We start from the raw sequence: 22,272 nt of genomic DNA, 5'->3' as shown, positions 1-22,272 counted from the left end.
ATTAGGTTCTCTAAATAAATAAGAATATTATTAAGATATATTATATAAAAATTATTTAGATATTTAAAAAATGTATTATTTATATAATATTAATATATAGCTAGATTATTTATAAGGCCTTTCTAGAGGAAATTATATTTATATATTCTATAATAGATACGGAATATTATTAGCTCCTAAGAGTTCGAATCTATAGTTATATAATAGAAAACTTAATAGATATCTAATTTAGTATAGATCTTAGCCTTAAATAATTAACTTAAAGTCTTATTAATAAGTAAAAGAAGATATTAATTCTTCTAAATAATATTATTTAGATAGCAGAAATTAATATAGAAGTATAAACCTCCGTTTGCTTTCTTTATAAAAAGAACTAGTAAAGTAAAAGGAGCCTAACTAGTTTTAATAAAGCTTTTAGCTAGATTACCTTCTAACAAATACTTGATTTCTAGAAGCTCTTAAGTAAACTATTACCGGAAGAGTTAATATCTAATATTCTCGATTCTCTTTAGGCCTTTAATCTGAATCTTATAATTATATAGTCTATAGGAAAAAAAAATATTAGATTTCTTTTTAGAGAAAACAGAGGTATATTTCTTGAGTTCCGGAAGCAATATTCTTTATAGCTACTAAAGCTTTATTTCTCCCGGTTATTAATTCTCTAGGCCAGGAATAGCTTTTTTTCCCCGAGCTTTAAGCTTCTTATTAATCTTATAAATAGAGATTTAACTAATAATATTATCTTCTCTTTTGGCTATATAATTAAATACTATAGAAGTAAGAATAACTAGGTCTAATATTTGCTCTTTATTAAAGACCTCTTCTTATTTCTTTAACTTTTACTTAGGTCTTATATCTTAATTAGGCTATAAAAGTTCCTTTTCTATAGTCCTATATAATTTCCTCTAATTAGTCTAAAAAAAGAAAAATTACTTTAGAATAAAAGATTTCTAGAAATAGCTTATAATAAAATCTTATTAATTAGTATTCTTTTAATACTTTTTATTAGATTACTTCTCTAGCTATTATTATAAAATACTAATAATATAACCGAATTATATAGATTTAGGTTTATTCTTTAGCTATATAAGCTTATATTTTCTATAATTAACTAGAATATTAATATATATTACCTATTTCTTACTAAGAATAATATTATAATCTCTAAGATTTAGGATAATTATAGATATATTAATACTTTATTTATTAATTAGAAATAAGACTTCTATATACTTCTTAATAGACTTAGCTAGCTTTCTATTAAAACCGCATATAATATATAATAAGGAAAGGAATTATAGTTTTACTCCTAAGAATTGCTTTATAAGCTAAGTAAGCTTTATATTAATAAAAGTATAATTACTAGCTCTAGTATTAATAAGAAAAAAAGGCTTGATTTCTAATTTATTTATACTAATAGTATAAAGTATTATAAAAGTATTTCCTCTTATTAGACAAGTCAAGTTAATCTCTACTAAATCTATATTATAAGCCCCTAAAGTAGAAACTTTCTTTAGGAATACTTGTTTCCTGGTTCTATACTAGAATTAGAACTCGAATTCTCTAAATACTTTACTAGAATAATATATTCTAGTAAAATAAGAACTAAGTCTAGCTTAATTCTAGAAAAAGCTATCTTAGTTTCCTTATTATATAGAACTAGATAATATCTAATATAGTAGCCGAACTTATTATAATTAAAGTACTTAATAATTAAGAGATTCTCGGTTTTTATAGGATATTACTTATATTTATAAGAGAATATATACTTAATAAAAGTAATTAATATAGGCTTCTTGGGCTCTTTTTTAGAAATATATAAGAATATAGTACTAGAAGTAAACTTGGCTAAAATAGCTCCTGCTTTCTTATACTTCTTAATCTTCTTATATATAGCCTTAATTTACTAATTATTAGTAGTATAATACTAAGTAAAGCAAGTAATATTAATAGAAGAATTATTATAATATATATATACTAATTCCTAGAGCTTTAGTAAGAGCTTCTTATTTAGTTTATATTTAATATCTTAAAAACTAATACTGTTTTCTATAAATAGTTATAAGAAAAGAATATAGAACTCCTAAAATACTTAACTAGAATATATTTAAAGTTTACTAAAGTTATAGTAAGTATTCTATATCTTATTAGGATTAAAATATAGCTTCTTTAAATAAGAATAGAACTCTAAAAGCTAATAGTACTAATTCGGACTATTTTTATCTATACGAGAATTAGTTAGAATAAAAGTATTACTAGTAAGTTTACTAGAAATATAGATAATTTTGAGATTTTCTAAGAAATATAAATTAGTATTTTCTTATAGCTTATTCTTAATCTAAACTAGCCAGTTATTAAAAATAGTATAATCTCTAGTAAAGAGAATTAGATCTGGGAGCTTAGTAATTCTAGTATATCTAAAGGAAATATAAGATATAAGAGATTCTAGATAGAAATAAGTAAGAGATAATTCGGAATTCTTTTAAAAGAAATTCAGAATAGCCAGAATAAATAGAATAGAAGCAGTTAGAGCTATTATAAGCTAATCTACTATAGCTATATAGTATTTGACTTTATTTTCAAGCTTAGTATTATAGAGTTTAGTATTCTCGAGAATTGCTTTATTATAACTATAGGTATTCTTATATAAAATAGCTTTTTAAATATTTTTCCGGTAGCTTTTTATAATAATATTAATATTTAAAAACAAGGTATTAGGTTTCTTGGCCTTTTTATATAACTCTCTGGTAGTAATATAATTATTAGTTTCCAGGAGCTTTATAATAAAAGCAGAGGGTTCTATTTCTATAAACTTGTCTATAAATTCTCTAGGAATACTAATAGGATATTCGGTTCGAAAAGGGCTACTAATAGGATAACCTGAACTAATAGGAGCTTTACTAGAAGCCTTGGCAGAAATTAATATAATTCCTGGTTATATAGTATCCTGAAAAATTAATCTAGTATACTTTTTCTCTATTATATTCTTTCTAGTAGTCTTATTACCGGTATATATATAGGGCTTATAAAGTTATAGGGTAAGGCTTGAGAATAGTAGTCAGGTTACTGGCCTATATATACCTATTACTCTAGAACTTAATTAAAAAGTAGCCTTTATTCGAGATTCTTTAATTTTCGGGTTTTCGGAAAGATTTCTAATATACTACTAGTATATATTTATAAAAATATAAATACCTGATTTCTCTAAGGATTCTAAAGCTTTTTGCTTTTATTATTCTAGAGTCTATTATTTGTATTTCTGAGATTCCGTTATCTTAATAATATCTATATTACTAATAGTTCTAAATTAGTTTATTTGAAATTCTCTATAGGATTAAAGGAAATAAGCTTTAAATACTATTATAGATATGGTATTTAGGGCTTAGAAAGCAAAATAGAAGGTCTCTTATAAAGATAATTCAAAGCTAAGAAAGAGAAAACTAGAATACAGGAGGCTGTAAGGGAGTATATATATCCTATAGTATACTAGTCCCGAAAAGGCTTAGCCTTCTAAATATCTCTAGTATATTCCAAGCATGCTTTCCTAGTAAGGAAGCCGTATTATATATATCTAGAAAGCATCTGGCATCTGGCAAGGCATTTCAGATACCGGGTATCTGAAAATCATAATAGTAATTATTTAGATTTAAGGCTTTTTAAAGATTTTTTTTCTTTTCTTTAACTTTAAATTATTAGAATAAAAATAATCCAATCTTGCTTTCTAGGCTCTCGATTTTATACTTATAATAGCTATAATATTAATATAAAAGCCTTTAAGTATTTTATAAAGAATTATAAGTAATACTAGAAATTTAAATAATTACGAAAATAATTTAAGTTTAATTTAAGAAATAATATTAGTTTTAATTACTTTATTATTATTAATATTTTTTATATTTCTAATAAGTTTATATTTTATATTAATAAAGGTATTTAATATTAAGCTAGCTAATAGTATTAAAATATTAATATATTATATACTTGAAATATTTTAAAATAATATTAGATTAATATATATTTAGGTCTTTTTAATTAGATTATAATAAATACCAGAAAATAGTTTATTAATAAGTAATTTACTTAGTTTATAAATATTATAAAAACCAAAATTAAAATTATTTCTATAAAAACTTGTAACTTTATTAGAATTATAAAATATTATTATAGCCCGATTTAATATATTTATTTTATTATTATAGCCGAAATTAATAAAATTAATAAAGATATTATATTTCAAATAGCTTTTAAGACTATTAATAACTTTATAAAATCTAATAATATTATTTTAATTATTTTAATTTATAATACTTTATTTTAAATAACTAAATATAATATTTTATTACTAATTATATTATAGTAATTAGTAGTATTTAAGAAAATAATAATAAAAATTTAAAAGCTTTAAACTAAATATTAAATTACAAATATTTTAAATACCCGAAATAGTTCTAGTATTACTAATATTTATAAACTTTTTCTAAATTCGAATATTTTTATATAATATAAAGAAAATATTAATTAATATAATAATTAAAATAGGCTATATAAGCTAGTCGTTATTAATAATAAAAATCATATATTAGCTTTATTATATAATAATATTACCTTTTATTTAATTTCTATAAAGCCCTTTTTTATAAGAAATATTAAAGTTAATAAACCTAAATATAATTCCGAACTTTATAATAAAACTAAAAGTAATATAAATATTATTTCTCTTATTATTTCCGCTATTTTATTAAAGTATAATAAAGAAGGCCCTTGTGGGAACCCGGATATTATAATATTTTTATAAGATAATAACTTATATAGAAATTTCTACTAAATTAAAATTATTAGTTTCTTAAAAAGAAATATATTTGAGATTACTTTTAAATCTTAAATATTAAAGGAAATATATATTTTTAATTCCCAGTTTATTAATAAAATTAAAAATAAAGATATAAAAAGAAAACCTAAGAAATTAAGACTAGTTATTTAAATTTATAATAATAATAAGAAATATATAATATTAATATATTAGCTAAAGAATTATTCTCAATATTATTATTATAATAATAAATATTATATTTATATATTTATATATTATTTTATAAGCTTATATCTAATTAATAACTTTATTTAATTATAATTTTTATATTAATTTATTTTATAAATTTACTAAAGAGCTAAATCTAAAGAATAATTCTATTTTAAAAGTTATAAAACTATTATATAATATATTAGAAGCTAAAAACTATTAGTTTAAAACTTATTATTCTTATTATATTAATGAGTTTTTTATAAAATAATTAATTTATAACGCTTGCCTTTTTTATAATAAATAATTCTTTAGAATTATTAGCTTTTAAACTAATAATATTTTATTTATTAGAACTAAAGATTTTATAAAAGCAAAGTAATTAAAGCTTTAAGAAATTAAGTTTTTAGTTAAGAAATATAAATGCCTTATTTTTAACTATAATCTTAAGTTTAATAGAAGTATTATTTATATAAATACTACTAAAATTACTTTTATATAGAAATACTAATATAAAAACCTTTAAATTATTTCTATAAAAACTATTATTATTATAAATAATAGAGGAACTATTTATTAAAATCTCTTTATTAAAAACTAATATATTATTTAATATATTAGAGAAATATATATTATATTAGTATATTAACTACAAGCTTTATATAACTTATTAATTATTATTTAAGCTACTAAATTCTTAAAACCTAATATAAAAATAATTAATAAATATATTTAATAGCAAATTAAAAATATTACTAAAGAATTAAGATTTATAAAGCTAATAAAGAAATTCTTATATTTAATTATTTTTATAAATTCTTATATTTAATTGTTTTTATAAATTCCTATATTTAATTATTTTTATATATTTTTATATTTAATTGTTTTTATAAATTCTTATATTTAATTATTTTTATAAATTCTTATATTTAATTATTTTTATAAATACTTTATTTATAAATAATAAAGATCTCTTTTCCTAAATCGAATATATTCTAGTTCTAATAAATAAAACTAGATATACTAATATTATTTACTAGTTCTTTATTAAATATAAAAGAATTACTAGAAGTATTCTAGCTTTAGAAATCTATAATATAGCTTATAACTTTAATATAAATAAGTACTTTAGTTAAATCTATAATTAATAAAGTAATAGAAATAAAACTATTATTAGTTATTTATATAAATTTAAAGTCGTTATATAAATGCCTTATTAAATTAGATATTATTTAAAAGAAATATTTAATAATTAATATATTATATCTTTAATAAATATATAAATAATAAGAGATTATAAAAGTCAAATAAATTAAAAGAGAATTAAATTCTATTAATTCTATAATAAAATTAAAAAATATTAAATACTTTTAAGTATTTAATTAATATAAATATAATATAGAAAAATATAGAAAAATAAATTAAATATAAAAAAAATAAAGAATAAATATATAAGATAAGAATATAAAATAAGAGAATATATATAAATATATAAAGTATTTGAAAAATCTAATACTAGACCGAATTAGGAAATTAATATATAATTAGAAAGAAATACTATTTTTTATATTTTTAGAAAGATTCTAGTATTAATATAGATATTTCTTTAGAAATTATATATATAGTTATAGAACTCGAAATACGAGATATAAGTAATAAGATATAAATAATAAGATATAAGTAATAAAATATAAGTAATAAAATATAATTATATAATTATATAATTTTATATTTTATAAATATCTTAATTAGTAGCTAGTTTTTATTAGGCTTAGTAAATTTAGGAATTATATATTAATACTATAATTTATAATTCTTATTTTTAAATATTAATTATTTTACTAATTTAATATATTAATATTTCATATATATTATATTATAGTATTATATATTACTAGTAAATTACTAATAAAAATATTTGTAAATTCGAAATTTATATTTTTAAAAATATAATTTCTTATTAAAATAAATAATTCCCTTATAGATTCCCGGTACTAAATAATTTTATTTATTTTTTTCTTTTTAATAATTGTTTTAATATATTATTAAATATATTAATATAAGACCTAAAAGAAATTCCTTTATTTTGAATTTATATAATAATTTATTTAAGAAAATCGCGGCTAATTTTAAATATTTCCTAGTTCTATTCTCGGAATTTCTTTAATAAAGCCTTAAAAAAAATTAGGGTTCTAATAATTTCTTGAATTATTAGTATAATACTTTAATATAGCCTTAATTTAATTTTCATAAATAAGAGAAATATAATAATTCTTATTTATATTTATATATTATTTCAAGAATATAAAAATATTATCTTTTAAAATTATAATATTTTATAAGCTCTTATAAGTAATAGATTTAAAAACGGTATTAATATATATTTCTTTTATAATTAATTATAAAGTTTCTATATTTGAAACTTTTATTAATAAAATTTCAAAAGAGCTAATTTCTTATTTAAGTATTTTTTTAATAAAGAAATCGAAATTTGAAAAAAGCTAATTAATAATAATAAATATAATTTGAATTCGAATTTAAATATTAATAATAATAAAATAATAGCTTTTTTAATATTATTTCTATTACTTATATTTTTTTATTAGCTTAATACTTATAATATTTTTATTTAATTTTACTAAATAAGATATATTTAATAATATTATTAAAAATAATAATAATAAATACAATAATAATAAATATAATAATAATACATATAATAATAATAAATATAATAATAATAATAATAATAATAATAATAATAATAATAATAATAATAATAATAATAATAATAGTAAATATAATTTTATTAATTTCTTTAATTTCTCTAAATTCTCTTTTTTATTTTTATTTAATATTTTTTCTTTTTATTAAAAGCTTCTCTAAATTATTTATATAATTTCTTATTTCCGGTTTTTATTTACTATTTTACTTGAAATTAAGGGCATTTTCTATTTTAGGTATTTTCTTTAAACCTAAAAGCAAGCTTTATTATTAAAATTAAAGTTGCTTTTATTTTAGTTTTTATTATAATTAAAAATAATATATAAATTAATAATATAACTTTATTTCTATATATTAAAGTCTATTTCTAACTAAGATCTAATTTATATTATTTTGATATAATACTTTCTGTTTTATTTCCTTTATTTCTTTTTTTTATAATTAGCTTTTATTTTTATTACTTTTATATTTTATAGCTAATTTATATTTAAGTTATTAGATATATTAGAAATTAATATAAGATATTAAAATTAATACTTATATATTTTTAATATTTCGGCTTTGGGCTTAAGATATTATAATAGTTCTTTTTTCTCTAAATTTATTTAACTAATAATTTGCTTTATAAAAAAATCTCAGAACTTTATAAATATATTATTTTAATTATAAGTTTTAATTTCTTTATATTACTTATTATAAAATATTTAAAAAAAAACTTATATAAAATAAAAACTTATATAAAATAAAAACTTATATAAAATAAAAAATAAAAACTTATATAAAATAAAAACTTATATAAAATAAAAACTTATATAAAATAAAAACTTATATAAAATAAAAACTTATATAAAATAAAAACTTATATAAAATAAAAACTTATATAAAATAAAAACTTATATAAAATAAAAACTTATATAAAATAAAAACTTATATAAAATAAAAACTTATATAAAATAAAAACTTATATAAAATATATTAGAATATAAAATATAACTTAATAGTAAAATAATAAAAATAAGATAATAAGTAATTATCGGAATAGCTGTACTGCGAATTTCCTGGTTATATAACTAGTCATGTAATGTCGTATTACAGGCGTAACTCGACCGGTAGACTAGTCCCTATTAGGCTTAGCAGATTTAGGGATCGCATATTAATACTATAATATTGCAATTCCTATTTCGGAATAATAATAACTTTACCAACTTTATACAAATAGTATTCCACGACTACGTAACGGTACTATATATTACTAGTAAACCGATACTGATCAGTTTGTATTCAGATCAGAACAAGGTCTATTAGTACTTACAGATCAGATAATAAGAAGGATTAAGCTATACTTGCTCAAGATTCGGTTCCTTGGGGGCAAAGCCATCGTTCTATATTAAAGAGGGGACAACTATTGACTACCTTTGCCTGTAATTCGGTTCCACAGGAAGGGAAAGATACTTGATCTTGCTAAGGCCCGATTATACTACGTCAAAGGGGGGAACATCTGTTAGTCCTATTACCTGTGATTCGGTTATACAGGCAGGAAGGGCACTTGATCTTGCCAAGTACCAAAACGGTTAGCCATTTGACCACTCTTACGTCAAAATAGCTCTTTTACGAGGCCGAATACCCTCGCAAACCGCCAGAGTAACCGTCAAAATTGCTCTTTTATAAGGCCGAATACCCTCTGTAAACCACTAGAGCAACCCTCCGTCCGGAATCGATAATCCCTTACCCTTGGGAACCTGTCGAATACCACCCCACCTTCTGGAACTCCACCATTCTACTCTCTGGAATACCCTGAGGTACTTCAGCTTCAGCTTCAGCTTTACCTTCAAGTTGAACCCCTCGAGCTTCAGAACCTTCAGAACCCTCACCCTCTCCTGGAATTGTAATATTTCACTTCTAAATTTCTCAATATTTACGAACCCTTACGAACCACTCCAGAAACGATAATCCTTCACCTTTGGGAGCCTATCAAATACCTCTCCTTACCTCTCCTTTCTCGAATACCTCGAATTCCATATATACCTCGAATTCTACGAATTACCTCTCCTTCGAACCCCCTCCTCCTTCGAACCATACATATATATATACTAGGAAGAACCTGAAAGGTTTGGGATACTATGGATAATTCTATCTTGCAGGCAGAGCAGTAGAAGGCACGAATCAAGTAGAGATCCGGAATTAATACAGCTACCTCTACCAAAGACGACTTATCCGAATACCTGAATACAAAGCTATTCCAAGCTACCGTTCATGAAATAGTTGACAATAATCTCTGGGACTTGTTCAAGTACGACTTCAAGAACTTCAGTCGAATAACCTTTAATCGTCTGGATCTGAAGGAACTACTACGCTTGCGAGCAGTCCTATAACTGCGGTAGCATCTTTGTAAAACCAAATAGCCACGAACTTACGATCGCTCAGTCCTTAGTTAACCTTGTTCAGGAGGAAGAACAGCATGTCTGGAGTACGGCCGATATTGACGGGGCTAGAGCGGACCTTCAGAAGGGCCCTATTACCTCGGGTTTCATATCCTTAAGAGGGAATCGACGTCTTCAACTACTCGCCTTCCAATCTCAATTACCTGCTCAACTATCCGCTAGTGCTTTTGAACGACATATGGCTGAAATGGAGCGCTTTAATAGGGCCTACCTATAGTATATAGCCGAAACTAAGAGAGAACAGGATAATAAGGGCAGTAAGGACAAATCAGTAGATACCAATACCAACGAATCAGCTCTTCCAGTAGATACCGGTACCAACGAACCTCCAAAAACCGATTCCTTCACTTTTGAGGCTCTTCTAGTAGATACTTACGAAATGGATACCAACGAACCAGCTATTCTATTGGAAACTTACGAATCAGTAGATATTGACGAATGCAACTAACTGGCTATCCCTTCCGCAAATGCCACCGAACCGTTAATCTCTACCTTGGAAACTGACGAACCAGTGGAAACTAACGAACCTGCTATTCCTTTCGCAAATACCATCGAACCGTCAGTGGAAGACGCCCTTACCTTCAATACCCTCGCTTTACCTCGTTTACCTCTTCGTTCGATCCCTGCTACCGGATTTGAACAACTCTATACCCTTCAACGAACCAATGGGAGTACTATACCCACCTATACCTCTGCTACTCCCACCTTTACTGAATTCGGACAATTCCAAGCTTTATAGTGAACAGGAGTGGGTTAAACGCGAATAGGCATACTGGGAATAGAAGGAATGGGTATACTGCAATTGGGGATACTGGGAATAGACATACTAGTAGGAGATGGATATACTAGTAGGAAATAGACATACTAGTAGGAAATGGACATACTGGTAGGAAATGGGAATATTAAATGGGAATATTGGACGGGAGGGACACTGAGCGTTTGGGAGGTTTGGGACTAGGCCCAATTAGGAAATTAGTATGCAATGGGAGGGAAGCACTGTTTTTGGTGTTTTTAGAGAGGTTCCAGTATCGGAATAGCTGTACTACGAATTTCCTGGTCATATAACTAGTCATGTAATATTGTATTACAGGCGTAACTCGACCGGTAGACTAGTCCCCATTAGGCTTAGCAGATTTAGGAATCGTATATCAATACTATAATATTGCAATTCCTACTTCGGAATAATAATAACTTTACTAACTTTATATAAATAGCATTTTATAACTATATAATAATACTATATATTACTAGTAAACTAATAGTAATAAAGTATAAACAATATATAATATATAAAAACTTAATTAATTAAATATAAAAAAGAAATTATTATCTAGAATTATAAAAAAACTAGCTTTTTTATATAATTTTTATAAGTTATATATAAAAGACTCTAGCCTTTATTATATAACTAAAACCTCGAAATTATTAAAATAAAATAATTTTAATAAAGTATAGCTTATTATATTATATTAATTATATTTTATTAAAAAAAGCTTAGTTTTATAAGAATTTAACTAAAAAGCTATATATAATTCACTTTTAATTATATAAAATTATTAGTATAGCTATTTCTTTGGGAGTTATATATATAGTTATAGGATATAGGATACGGGATATAGGTAATGGGATATAGGTAATAGGATATAAGTAATAGGATATGGGATACGGGATATAGTTATATAACCTTATATCCTATTACTAACTTAATTAGTAAACTAGACTCCTTTAGGCTTAGCAGATTTAGAGATTATATATTAATACTATAATACTATAATTCCTACTTCTGAAAAACAACTTTACTAAACTTATATAAATAGTATTTTATAACTATATAATAGTACTATATATTTCTAATAAACCAATACTAATTAGTTTATATTTAGATTAGAATAAGGTCTATTTATATATATAGATTAGGAAGAATTAAGCTATATTTGCCTAAGATTCGGTTATTTAGTAGCAAAGCTATTATTCTAGTTAAAGAGGAAATAACTATTAATTCTATTACTTATAATTCGATTATATAAATAGAAAAGATATTTGATCTTATTAAGTACTAAAACAGTTAGCTATTTAATTATTCTATTCTATTCCTATTTAATTCCTATAAAACCCTTTTAAAAACCACCTTCTTTTAAACTTCTAAGGCTCTTGAGTTTTAGAACTATCAAGTTCTCCCGAAATCTCGATATTTCACTCCTTAAATTTCACTTCCTAAATTTCTTATTATAAACGAAATTTTTACCTTAAATATAATATCTATTATAAACCACCTATTTTATAAATTATTGTCTTTCTTATAAATCTATTCTCTTTATAAACTATTATACCTCGAACTAGATATAAATCTATAAAATATATAATAGTAGAATATATTATAATAGATAATTCTTTTATTAGATCTATTTAATTTAATTATTTTATATATAATAATAATTATAAGGAATTAGTAAGAAAGTAGAAATATAGAATTAATCTAAACTTTATTAGAATAGATAAAATAACTGAATTTTTAAATACTAAGCTATTTTAATATATTCTCTATAAAATAGTTAATAATAATTTTTAGAAGCTATTTAGATATAATTTTAAGGATTTTACTTATTAAGGAAACTTTAATAAATTTGAATTCCCGGAAATACTATATCTATATAAGACCCTTTAGTATAATAATATATTTATATAATAGAATAGTAATATTAATACTATTATAAATACCTTATATATGGTTATAAAGAAAAATATATAGTATATATAGTAAAATAAGGATATATTAGTAATTAGACCAGACCTTATTAAGGAACTAATTCTATTAGGCTTTATTACTCTTATAAAGAACAAGTATCTAGAATCTATTATTTTTAATATTTCTATACTATGATCTTTTCTATTATCTTTTCAACTATTATATCCTATATCTCTATCGGATTTATATACTAGTATAAAAGCTCTAGAAATAAATAGTATATTCTTACTAGTTCTATTATTACTACTATAACTATATCCGAATAACTTCCAATTTCCTTTAATTATAAGACTTATTAGAGAAGTTACTAAGATCTATATTAAAAAGCAAAAATATAATAGATCTAATAGTAATTTTAATTATAAACTTATTATTTTTCTTGATATCTACTAATATATAGAGCTTCTATAAAAGGTACTAATATAAGCTTTTCCTACTATACTAAAGGAACTAGCTTAAGACTACTTCTATAGTAACTAGTTCTCTTAATATATATATAAAGAGGCTTATATTAATATTTATAGCTTTTTTAAAGGCCCTGAATTCGAATATCGAAATTTAGATAAGTAAAATACTATTATATTAGCTTTTATAATAGCTAAATTTCCGGAAAAGGGTAATATTTGAGACTATTTAATTACTAATTAATAAACTATATTAATTATAATATAGTTTTATATCTAATTTATAAAATACCGAATTCTTTTATAATAAAATTATTACTTTTTATTAAGGCTTCCGGATATATAAATATATAATCTCAGACTCTTTTATAAATCTCGGCTAGCTTATTAATAAGCTCTAGTTATTTATTACTATATATAAGAGCAAATAATAAGCCAATACCGAAATCTTTTTTACTAATTAATAATACTATTCTTAGAACCTTTTAAGCTATTACTTTTCCGGAAATTATTAATACAGATTTAGCTATAACTTCGGAACCTATAATAACTATTTCAAGTCTTATAATTATAATAATTATATTCCAAAGTTATATTTTATATATAAGAAACCCGAATACTATTTATAGAAATATATACCAGAGAAATAAAAGGCTAAGAAAACTTAATTTAGAAATAGAAATATCTATTAGTTCAGATTCCGGAATACCTATAACTTTAATAAATGCTTTAGTAATATTTATATATAGTATATTACTAAAGCTAAAGGTAAAGAGGATAATAAGAGTAATAAGGACAAACTAGTAAATAATACTTTTAAGGCTTTATTAGCAGAAATGAATAAAGAAGAGAAATACTATTCAGATTTCTATTTTATTTTAGTTAAGAGCTTTTTAGCCGCTTTTATTATTCCTGTTCTACTAATAATTATAGCTAATACCCTTATAAATAACCTTATTTCCCTTTCCCTTATATATTAGATAATAGGCAAAAACCATATCTTAGAGCCTATTAAATCTTTAATAGAAAATACCCAGACTTTTATAGTTAATAATATATTAAGATATAATACTTATTACTTTTATAGAATTATAATTAATACTAGAGCCTCCAGATACTTAACTACTAGTTCTAACTAATTCCAAGCTCTCTAATAAACTAATAATAGTATTAAACTTAATAAAACTACTAAAGGTCAAGTTAATATCTAGTTTAATATCGGATTTATATTTTCTATTAAATCTATAATAATAAGTATACTAATTAGATAAATATAATTCTATATTATACTTTTAAAAACTCTATTTCTATTTAGTTTAGCTAATATAGACAAGCTAGGAATCTACTTTAATAATCTTACTAATTATCTTATTATTTTTATTAGAAAATATATACCTATAATATAATGTTTCGGATATTCTTTCTTATTTTAGAATACTATACTATAAGGCTTTATTTCCGAATTCTTTATTTATAATTCCTGCTTTTTTATAAAAATCAAATTATAATATCTATATTATTATTTTAGTTATTTATTTATTAGTAAGCTCCGAAATATACTAGAATAAGCAGGCTATAATATTAATATAAAAGCTTTTAAATACTTTATAAAGTACTATAAATAATACTAGTAATATAGCTAATTACCCGGATAATTCAAGTTTAATCTAAAAGATAATATTAGCTTTAACTATTCTATTATTATTAATATTTTTTATATTTCTCATAAGCCTATATTCTATATTATTAATAAAGGTACTTAATATTAAGCCGGCTAATAGCTCTAGAATATTAGTATAATATATATCTTAAATATATTTAAATAATATTAGATTAATAACTATTTAGGCTCTTCTAATTAGATTATAGCAGATACTAGAAAGTAGTTTACTAATAAGAAGTTTATTTAATTTATAAATACTATAGGAACCAAAATTAAGATTATTTCTATAAAAGCTTATAACTTTATTAGAATTATAGAATACTATTATAGCCTAATCTAATATATCTATTTTATTATTCTAGTTAAAATTAATAGAATTAATAAGAATACTATACTTTAAATAGCTTTTAAGGCTATTAATAATTCTATAAGACCTAATAGTATTATTTTAATTCTTTTAGCTTATAGTACTTTACCTTAAATAACTAAATATAATATCTTATTACTTACTATATTATAATAATTAGTAGTATTTAAGAAGGTAATAGTAGAAATTTAGAAGCTTTAAGCTAGATATTAAATTATAAATATTTTAAATATCCGAAATAGTTCTAATATTACTAATATTTATAAATTACTTCTGAATTCAAATATTCTTATTTAGTATAAAAGAAATACTAATTAATCTAGTAATTGAAATAGATTATATAAGCTAGTAGCTATTAATAGAAAGAACTATATACTAGCTCTATTATATAGTAATATTATTTTCCGTTTAATTTTTATAAAGCTCTTTTATATAAGAGATATTAAAGTTATTACTAATAGCCCTGAACCTGAATCTATTTCTAAACCTAATAATAAGACTAAAAGTAATACAGATATAATTCCTTTTACTATTCCTGCTATTCTACTAAAGTATAATAGAGGATACTCTTATAAGACCCTGGATATTATGGTATTCCTATAGAATAATAAACTATATAAGAATTCCCGTTAAGTTAAAGTTACTAGCCTTCTAGAAAAGAATATATTTAAAGTTATTTCCAGATCTCAGATACTAAAGGAAATATATATCTTTAACTTCCGGTTTATTAATAAGATCAAGAATAAGAATATAGAAAGAGAATTTAAGAAATCGAGACTAGTTATCTAAGCCTATAATAATAGTAAGAAATATATAATATTAATATAATTACTTACTATTTAATATATTAGCTAGAGAATTATCTTTAGTATTACTATTATAATAATAAATATTATAGAATTATATTTATATAATATCTTATAAACTTATATCTAATTAATAACCTTACTTAATTATAATTTCTATATTTACTCACTTTATAAGCTTAGTAAAAAGCTAAATCTAAAGAATAATTCTATTCTAAAAATTATAAAACTATTATATAATATATTAGAAGCAGGAAACTACTAGTTTAAGACTTATTATTCCTATTATATTAATAAGCTTTCTATAAAATAATTAATTTATAACCCTTACCTCCTCTATAATAAGTAATTCTTTGGAATTATTAGCCTTTAAACTAATAATACTTTATTTATTAGAACTAATAATTTTATAAAAGCAAAGTAATTAAAGCTTTATAAGACTAAGTTTTTAGTTAAGAAGTATAAATTCCTTGCTTTTAACTATAACCTTAAGTTTAATAGAAGTATTATCTATATAAATACTACTGGAATTACTCTTATATAGAAATACTAGTATAAAAACCTCTAAACCGTTTCTATAAAAAATACTATTACTATAAATAGTAGAAGTACTATTTATTAAAATCTCTCTATTAAGAATTAATATATTATTTAATATATTAAAAGAGTATATATTATATTAGTCTATTAACTAGAAGCTTTATATAACCTATTAATTACTACTGAAGCTATTAAACCCTTAGAAACTAATATAAAGGCACTTAATAAGTGTATTTAATAGCAAATTAAGAATGCCGCTAAAGAACTGAAATTTATAAAGCTAGTAAAAGAGTTCTTATATTTAATTATTTTTATAGATATTTTATTTATAAATAATAGAGATTTCTTTTCCCAAATCGGATATATTCTAGTTCTAGTAAATAGAACTAGATATACTAATATTATCTACTAGTTCTTTACTAAATATAAGAGAGTTATTAGAAGTATTCTAGCTTTAGAACTCTATAATATAGCTTATAGTTTTAATATAGGTACTTTAGTTAAATCTATAATTAATAGAATACTAGAAATGGAATTATTACTAGTTATCTATACGGATTCGAAATTATTATACGAATGCCTTATTAAATTAGATATTACTCGAGAGAAATACCTAATAATTAATATAATATACTTTTATTAGATATATAAATAATAAGAGATTATAGAAATTAAATAAATTAAGAGAAAATCGAATCCTGCCGATTTTATAATAAAATTAAAGCTATTAAATGCCCTCAAGTACTTTATTAATATAAATACTATATAATTAAATATAGAGAAATAGGTTAAATATAAATAAAGCAGGAAATAAATATATAAATAAAAGGATATATATAGAGATTCTCTTAGTATCTGGTATCTGGATATCTAGTATCTAGATATCTAGTATCTAAGTATCTAATACTAGGCCGGATTAGGAAATTAAGTATCTAGGTATCTAATATCTAGTATCTAAATATCTAATACTAGACCGGATTAGGGAATATAGATATATAAGAAAAAAAGTTATATATAAAAGGCTATGGCTTTTAGTATATAACTAAAACCTTAAAAGTAATATAAGTATATAGAGCATTTGAGAAATCTGGTATTAGGCCGAATTAGGGAATTTATATATAATTAGAGAAAAGTACTATTTTCTGTTTTTCGAATTTTTTAAAGAGTTTCTAGTACTAGTATAGCTATTTCTTTGGGAGTTATATATATAGTTACGGGATACGAGATACGAGATATAAGTAATGAGATATAGGTAATAAGATATAGATAATAAAATATAGAATATAAGATATAATTATATAACCTCGTATTCTATTAATAACTCGACTAGTAGACTAGACCCCTTTAGGCTTAGCAGATTTAGGAATTATATATTAATACTATAATACTATAATTCCTATTTCTAAATAATAACTTTACTAATCTTATATAAATAGTATTTCACGAATATATAATAGTACCATATATTACTAGTAAACCAATAATTATTATTATAATATAAATAATATTTTTATATATTTATTTTTATTAAATTAGTTAAACATAATTAAAATAAAATAAAACTAGAGATTTTTTTCGAAATAATATAAAAAATATTAAATATTTATATAATTTCTTTTTCAAACCGTTTTTAATATAGCTATTATTTTAATTTTTTAATCTTCTTTATCTTTACTAATAGCTAATTATTTTTTTTAAAAAAAATGGTTCTTCGAGTTTTATATTTATATTTTCGGGATCTAAATTAAAGAAATACAAATGTTATTAAAATAGTTAATTGGGATAGGAAATAGTATAACCTCAGTTTAGTACTACTATAGTACTATTATAGTAGTGCGGTATAATATAGCTATAGTCTAGTTTAGTAGATAATATACTATACTGTAGTAGATGCGGTATAATTATAGTTTAAGGGGCAGTCTTACTTAAAATTACTAAAGGATATTAAGTAACTTATAATAAATAGAAAATAGCCAAACCTTAATATAATTAAATAATTCTTTCATTATTAAAAGAGTAAATCTAGGGCTTTTAAATTAATTAAAAATCTTAATTTTAGGCGTGATAGTTATGGAAATATATTTAAGTGCTTAATCGGAAATTCTTGAAGTTATTTACCGAGTTCCCGCTCTGGTTCCGGGAGAGAATTTTTCTTCAATTCTAGCCTCTCTTGAATTCCTCTCAATCAAAATAAGAGATATTGCGTAGCTAAATACACGTACGATATTAATTCAAGAGTATAGTGGTTGGAAAAGATTTAGCAAACTAGCTATTCTAATCTTAGCCGCATAATATTGGATATCTTGAGTATTTCTGTTATATTAGCTGATTCTAAGCGTCTGTTTTCTAGCACCAAGTTACTAATTTCGGATCTACGTAATAAGCTTGGTATGGATATTATTAAGGCCTTTGAGGTCTTGAAATCGTGAAATAAAATTAAAGGATGAGAGGCTAAGTCAAAATAGTTAGAGAAAATCATTAATATTAAAACTAGTGTGATCAGGTAAAGTCACGTGCAACTGGCAAACTGCAGTTTAAACCGCGGTTTTGAGGATATAATCGTAGTTCAATTTAGTGGAGAGATGCCTTAGTTTAGTGTACTTAAATCGCACCGCAGTTTGATAATAAAAATCTGCACCGTAGTCTGAAACCGCAGTTTGCACTATACCCTACCCTGTAGTTAACTTACTTATTCGAGTTATGTTTCCTTGGGTTTGGTCAGATATTTGAGATTTAGTATTGAAATCATTATCCATGGTGAAGAGGTGTGCGACCTGAAGCTCGCCATGCGCCAGAGTGCTTTGTTGGTGCTAATGTAGCGGGCGTCAAGATAACCAGAAGCAACCCATTACCGTAGCTAGAAAAGATAGCTATATAGTAGCGCGTTATCTATAATGTAGATTAAACGCTTAATTCAATTCTACTACACTTGCAATATTTTGTCTGATCCGTTCTTGTTCTGCAAGTACGGCGAGCGGATTAGAAAGTCGCGCAAGTTCCGATATGCTCGTAGCAGTAGCTCTCTAAAAATCGGCAGGCATAGTAATGAGGATTTTGATATTGCAATTACTAGCTTCAGTAAGACATTATGTTTAGGTTAAAAAAATCAGACTCCAGAATTGGTACCAAAAGTCTCACCATCCTCCCTAAGATACTTCTCCTCGTCTGTCGTGAACTCACGCCCGAGTGCCTTGTTGCGGTAGGGATATCTCCCGAATCTCTCAAGCAGAGCCCTGTGCTCCTGCTCAAACTGTATTCCAGACTTGATGAACTTCTCAGCCAGTACATCACCCTGTCTGATGTCTTTCAGCTGCTGCACAGACCGCCGGTCAAATTCATCGTGATCTTCAAATGCCTCAGAGTGCTGCAAGGTAATGTAGAAAAAGCAGCCGTAGACGGGGGAGTGTCTAAAGTTCTCGCTGCGATCAAGCCCGTAGACATCAAAGCTGCCGTCCGGACGATGCCGGTGCAGGACGCAGTACAGCAGCGCACGTGCGAGGCGGTCGTAGTGCGCGTACACCACGCCCAGCTCATCGACTTTACGAAAGATATTGCGTGGCATCTGGTCCAGCAGTAGCATCATCGCCAGAGCCACATCGGCAGGCCGCAAATCGCAGCCGCCGCCGCCACTGCTGCTGTCATTATGACTGCTGCAGCGTTGAATCGCATTGCGAAAGGGTGCAGAAATGTGGAGCGCAAGAGCCCGCTCCTCCGCGTAGCCCTGGAACGAGGGCAGCTGAAGGCGATCGGGCCCAATGGACGCGAGAGCGCCCGCGCTCAATTCCCTACAAGAGGCGTCGAATATCGCCTTGCTGTCCGGATCTACGCGGCCAAACCACTTGAACAGAAGCTGCGGATTTGCCGCCGTGGCGCCGTAGGGAAGCCCCGCAAACCAGAAGCGCAGGATGCGAGTAAATAGCGGCTGGTTGAAGGTGGTGGACTCGAGTGGCGGCAGTGACGGAGGTGTCGGGGCATTATCAGAGCTTCTAGGGGTGAGATGGGGCATCGGGCCGGCTTGGTCTTCTGCGTAGCTCAGGAGGAACAGCAGAGCAAGTGAACGATTAGGGACAGAGGTAGCCCCTATGTGTTCTGGAAATGCCGGACTGCGACTTCTTTCTTGTTCTAGATTCTTAATAAGCGTATAAGACAGTGTTAGCGTGTATATACGTATTAGCCAAGATCAGCCACACGAAGAGGCTCTTGTATATAGACTTGTTGTGCCAGAAGTTTATGGGGCGATGACAGGTTCTGTGGAAAGGCGTGGCACTGTAAGAAGCATGAAATATTTGGAGAGTACGAAGTAGAGACTAATGTGTATTTTCTGTGTGTCTGCTTCCCCTTACTAAGGCCCTGATCAATTAAAGCGTTAGCCTGCTCGTTACGTTAAATTTCTTGTAAACCACTAAAATAATAAAGGTAAGATAAAAGATTTTGACGTTAATAAACAGAACTACTCGCAGGCAATTCCGCATCCGGTTCGGGCCAGCTTTCCATGCTTGCTGGTGACACTAATTCCGACATTCCAGTAACTCCGATATCAATTTTTTAGTCTATATATTAGATTAAAAATTAACTATATATTTAATAAAGATGATTTTTTTTAAAAATAATTATAGGCTATACTAGACTCTATAATCGCGCAATAGAACATTTTTTATATAATTACGTAGTATTATACTATAAATTAAAATATGATTTTTAGAATTCTTTTTAAAGAGAACTTACTTAATACTAAAGCAAAAAGATATTAAAAATCGCGGGGCATTAATTATATTAATTACTAAATTAATCGCCACGTATTAAATATTAAGAAAACAGATTAAAGAGCTTAATAGAAGGCTTTAAAAGATACCAAAATACAAAATAAAGCTATATTTTTTTATTAAAAAAAGGCTCAAATATAAAAGGCCTTAAAAGTAATATTATTTTCTTCTCGAAAGCTTTTAAATAAGAAGTTTAAAGAAGGGGCCTAAATTAAGGCTAATTTAAAAGTAATTATTAAGTAATTATTATGAAATAAGAATAATTAAGATCTTTAAGCTAGTAATTTTTTTTTAATAAATAAAGAGAATTACAAATAATATATTATTTCCTTTATAAAAGGTTTATATAATATTAAAGCTAGAAATAATAAGAAAGAAAAGAACGAATTTACTAGAATAAGAAAAGAGCTAGAGGTTATTAAATACTAATATAAAGTAGTAATTTAAAAAAAAGAAAAATAAGATTAGAAGAAAAGTTAAAAAGGCTTAAAAGGCAAAAGATAATCGAAAAAAGAATAAATAGAGAGCTAAGAAGAATGCAGAAAGAGATAAGAAAAAGAGAATAGAGAATGAGGCTAAGAAGACTAGAAAATAAGAAGTTTTAGTATAAGAAAAGAAAAGAAGTTCTAAGGCAAAAAGTATAAGATTAAAGCTATTAATATTTAGACAATACAGGGAGATATATAAACTCTTAATTCTAATAGTAATATATAATTTAATATTAATAAATATGGTAATTAGTTAATATATTACAAATTAATTTCTATAAAAAGCATAAATAATATTATAATTTTAAAA

At 24.3% G+C, this 22,272-nt stretch overlaps 1 protein-coding gene across 1 annotated transcript; it reads right to left on the bottom strand.

Annotated features, from left to right (window-relative positions):
- Positions 1–19,835: 19,835 nt before the first annotated feature.
- Positions 19,836–20,657, bottom strand: K444DRAFT_509596 (uncharacterized protein; the record flags this gene model as incomplete). Its single annotated transcript, XM_024873424.1, has 1 exon — positions 19,836–20,657. A coding segment is annotated over one exon (822 nt), but the record flags the coding sequence as incomplete, so codon positions are not given.
- Between the last annotated feature and the right edge of the window lie 1,615 nt (positions 20,658–22,272).

This window comes from Hyaloscypha bicolor, assembly GCF_002865645.1.
Source record: "Hyaloscypha bicolor E unplaced genomic scaffold K444scaffold_125, whole genome shotgun sequence".
NCBI classification, from domain to species: domain Eukaryota; kingdom Fungi; phylum Ascomycota; class Leotiomycetes; order Helotiales; family Hyaloscyphaceae; genus Hyaloscypha; species Hyaloscypha bicolor.
This window is presented reverse-complemented; position numbering and strand designations above follow the sequence as displayed.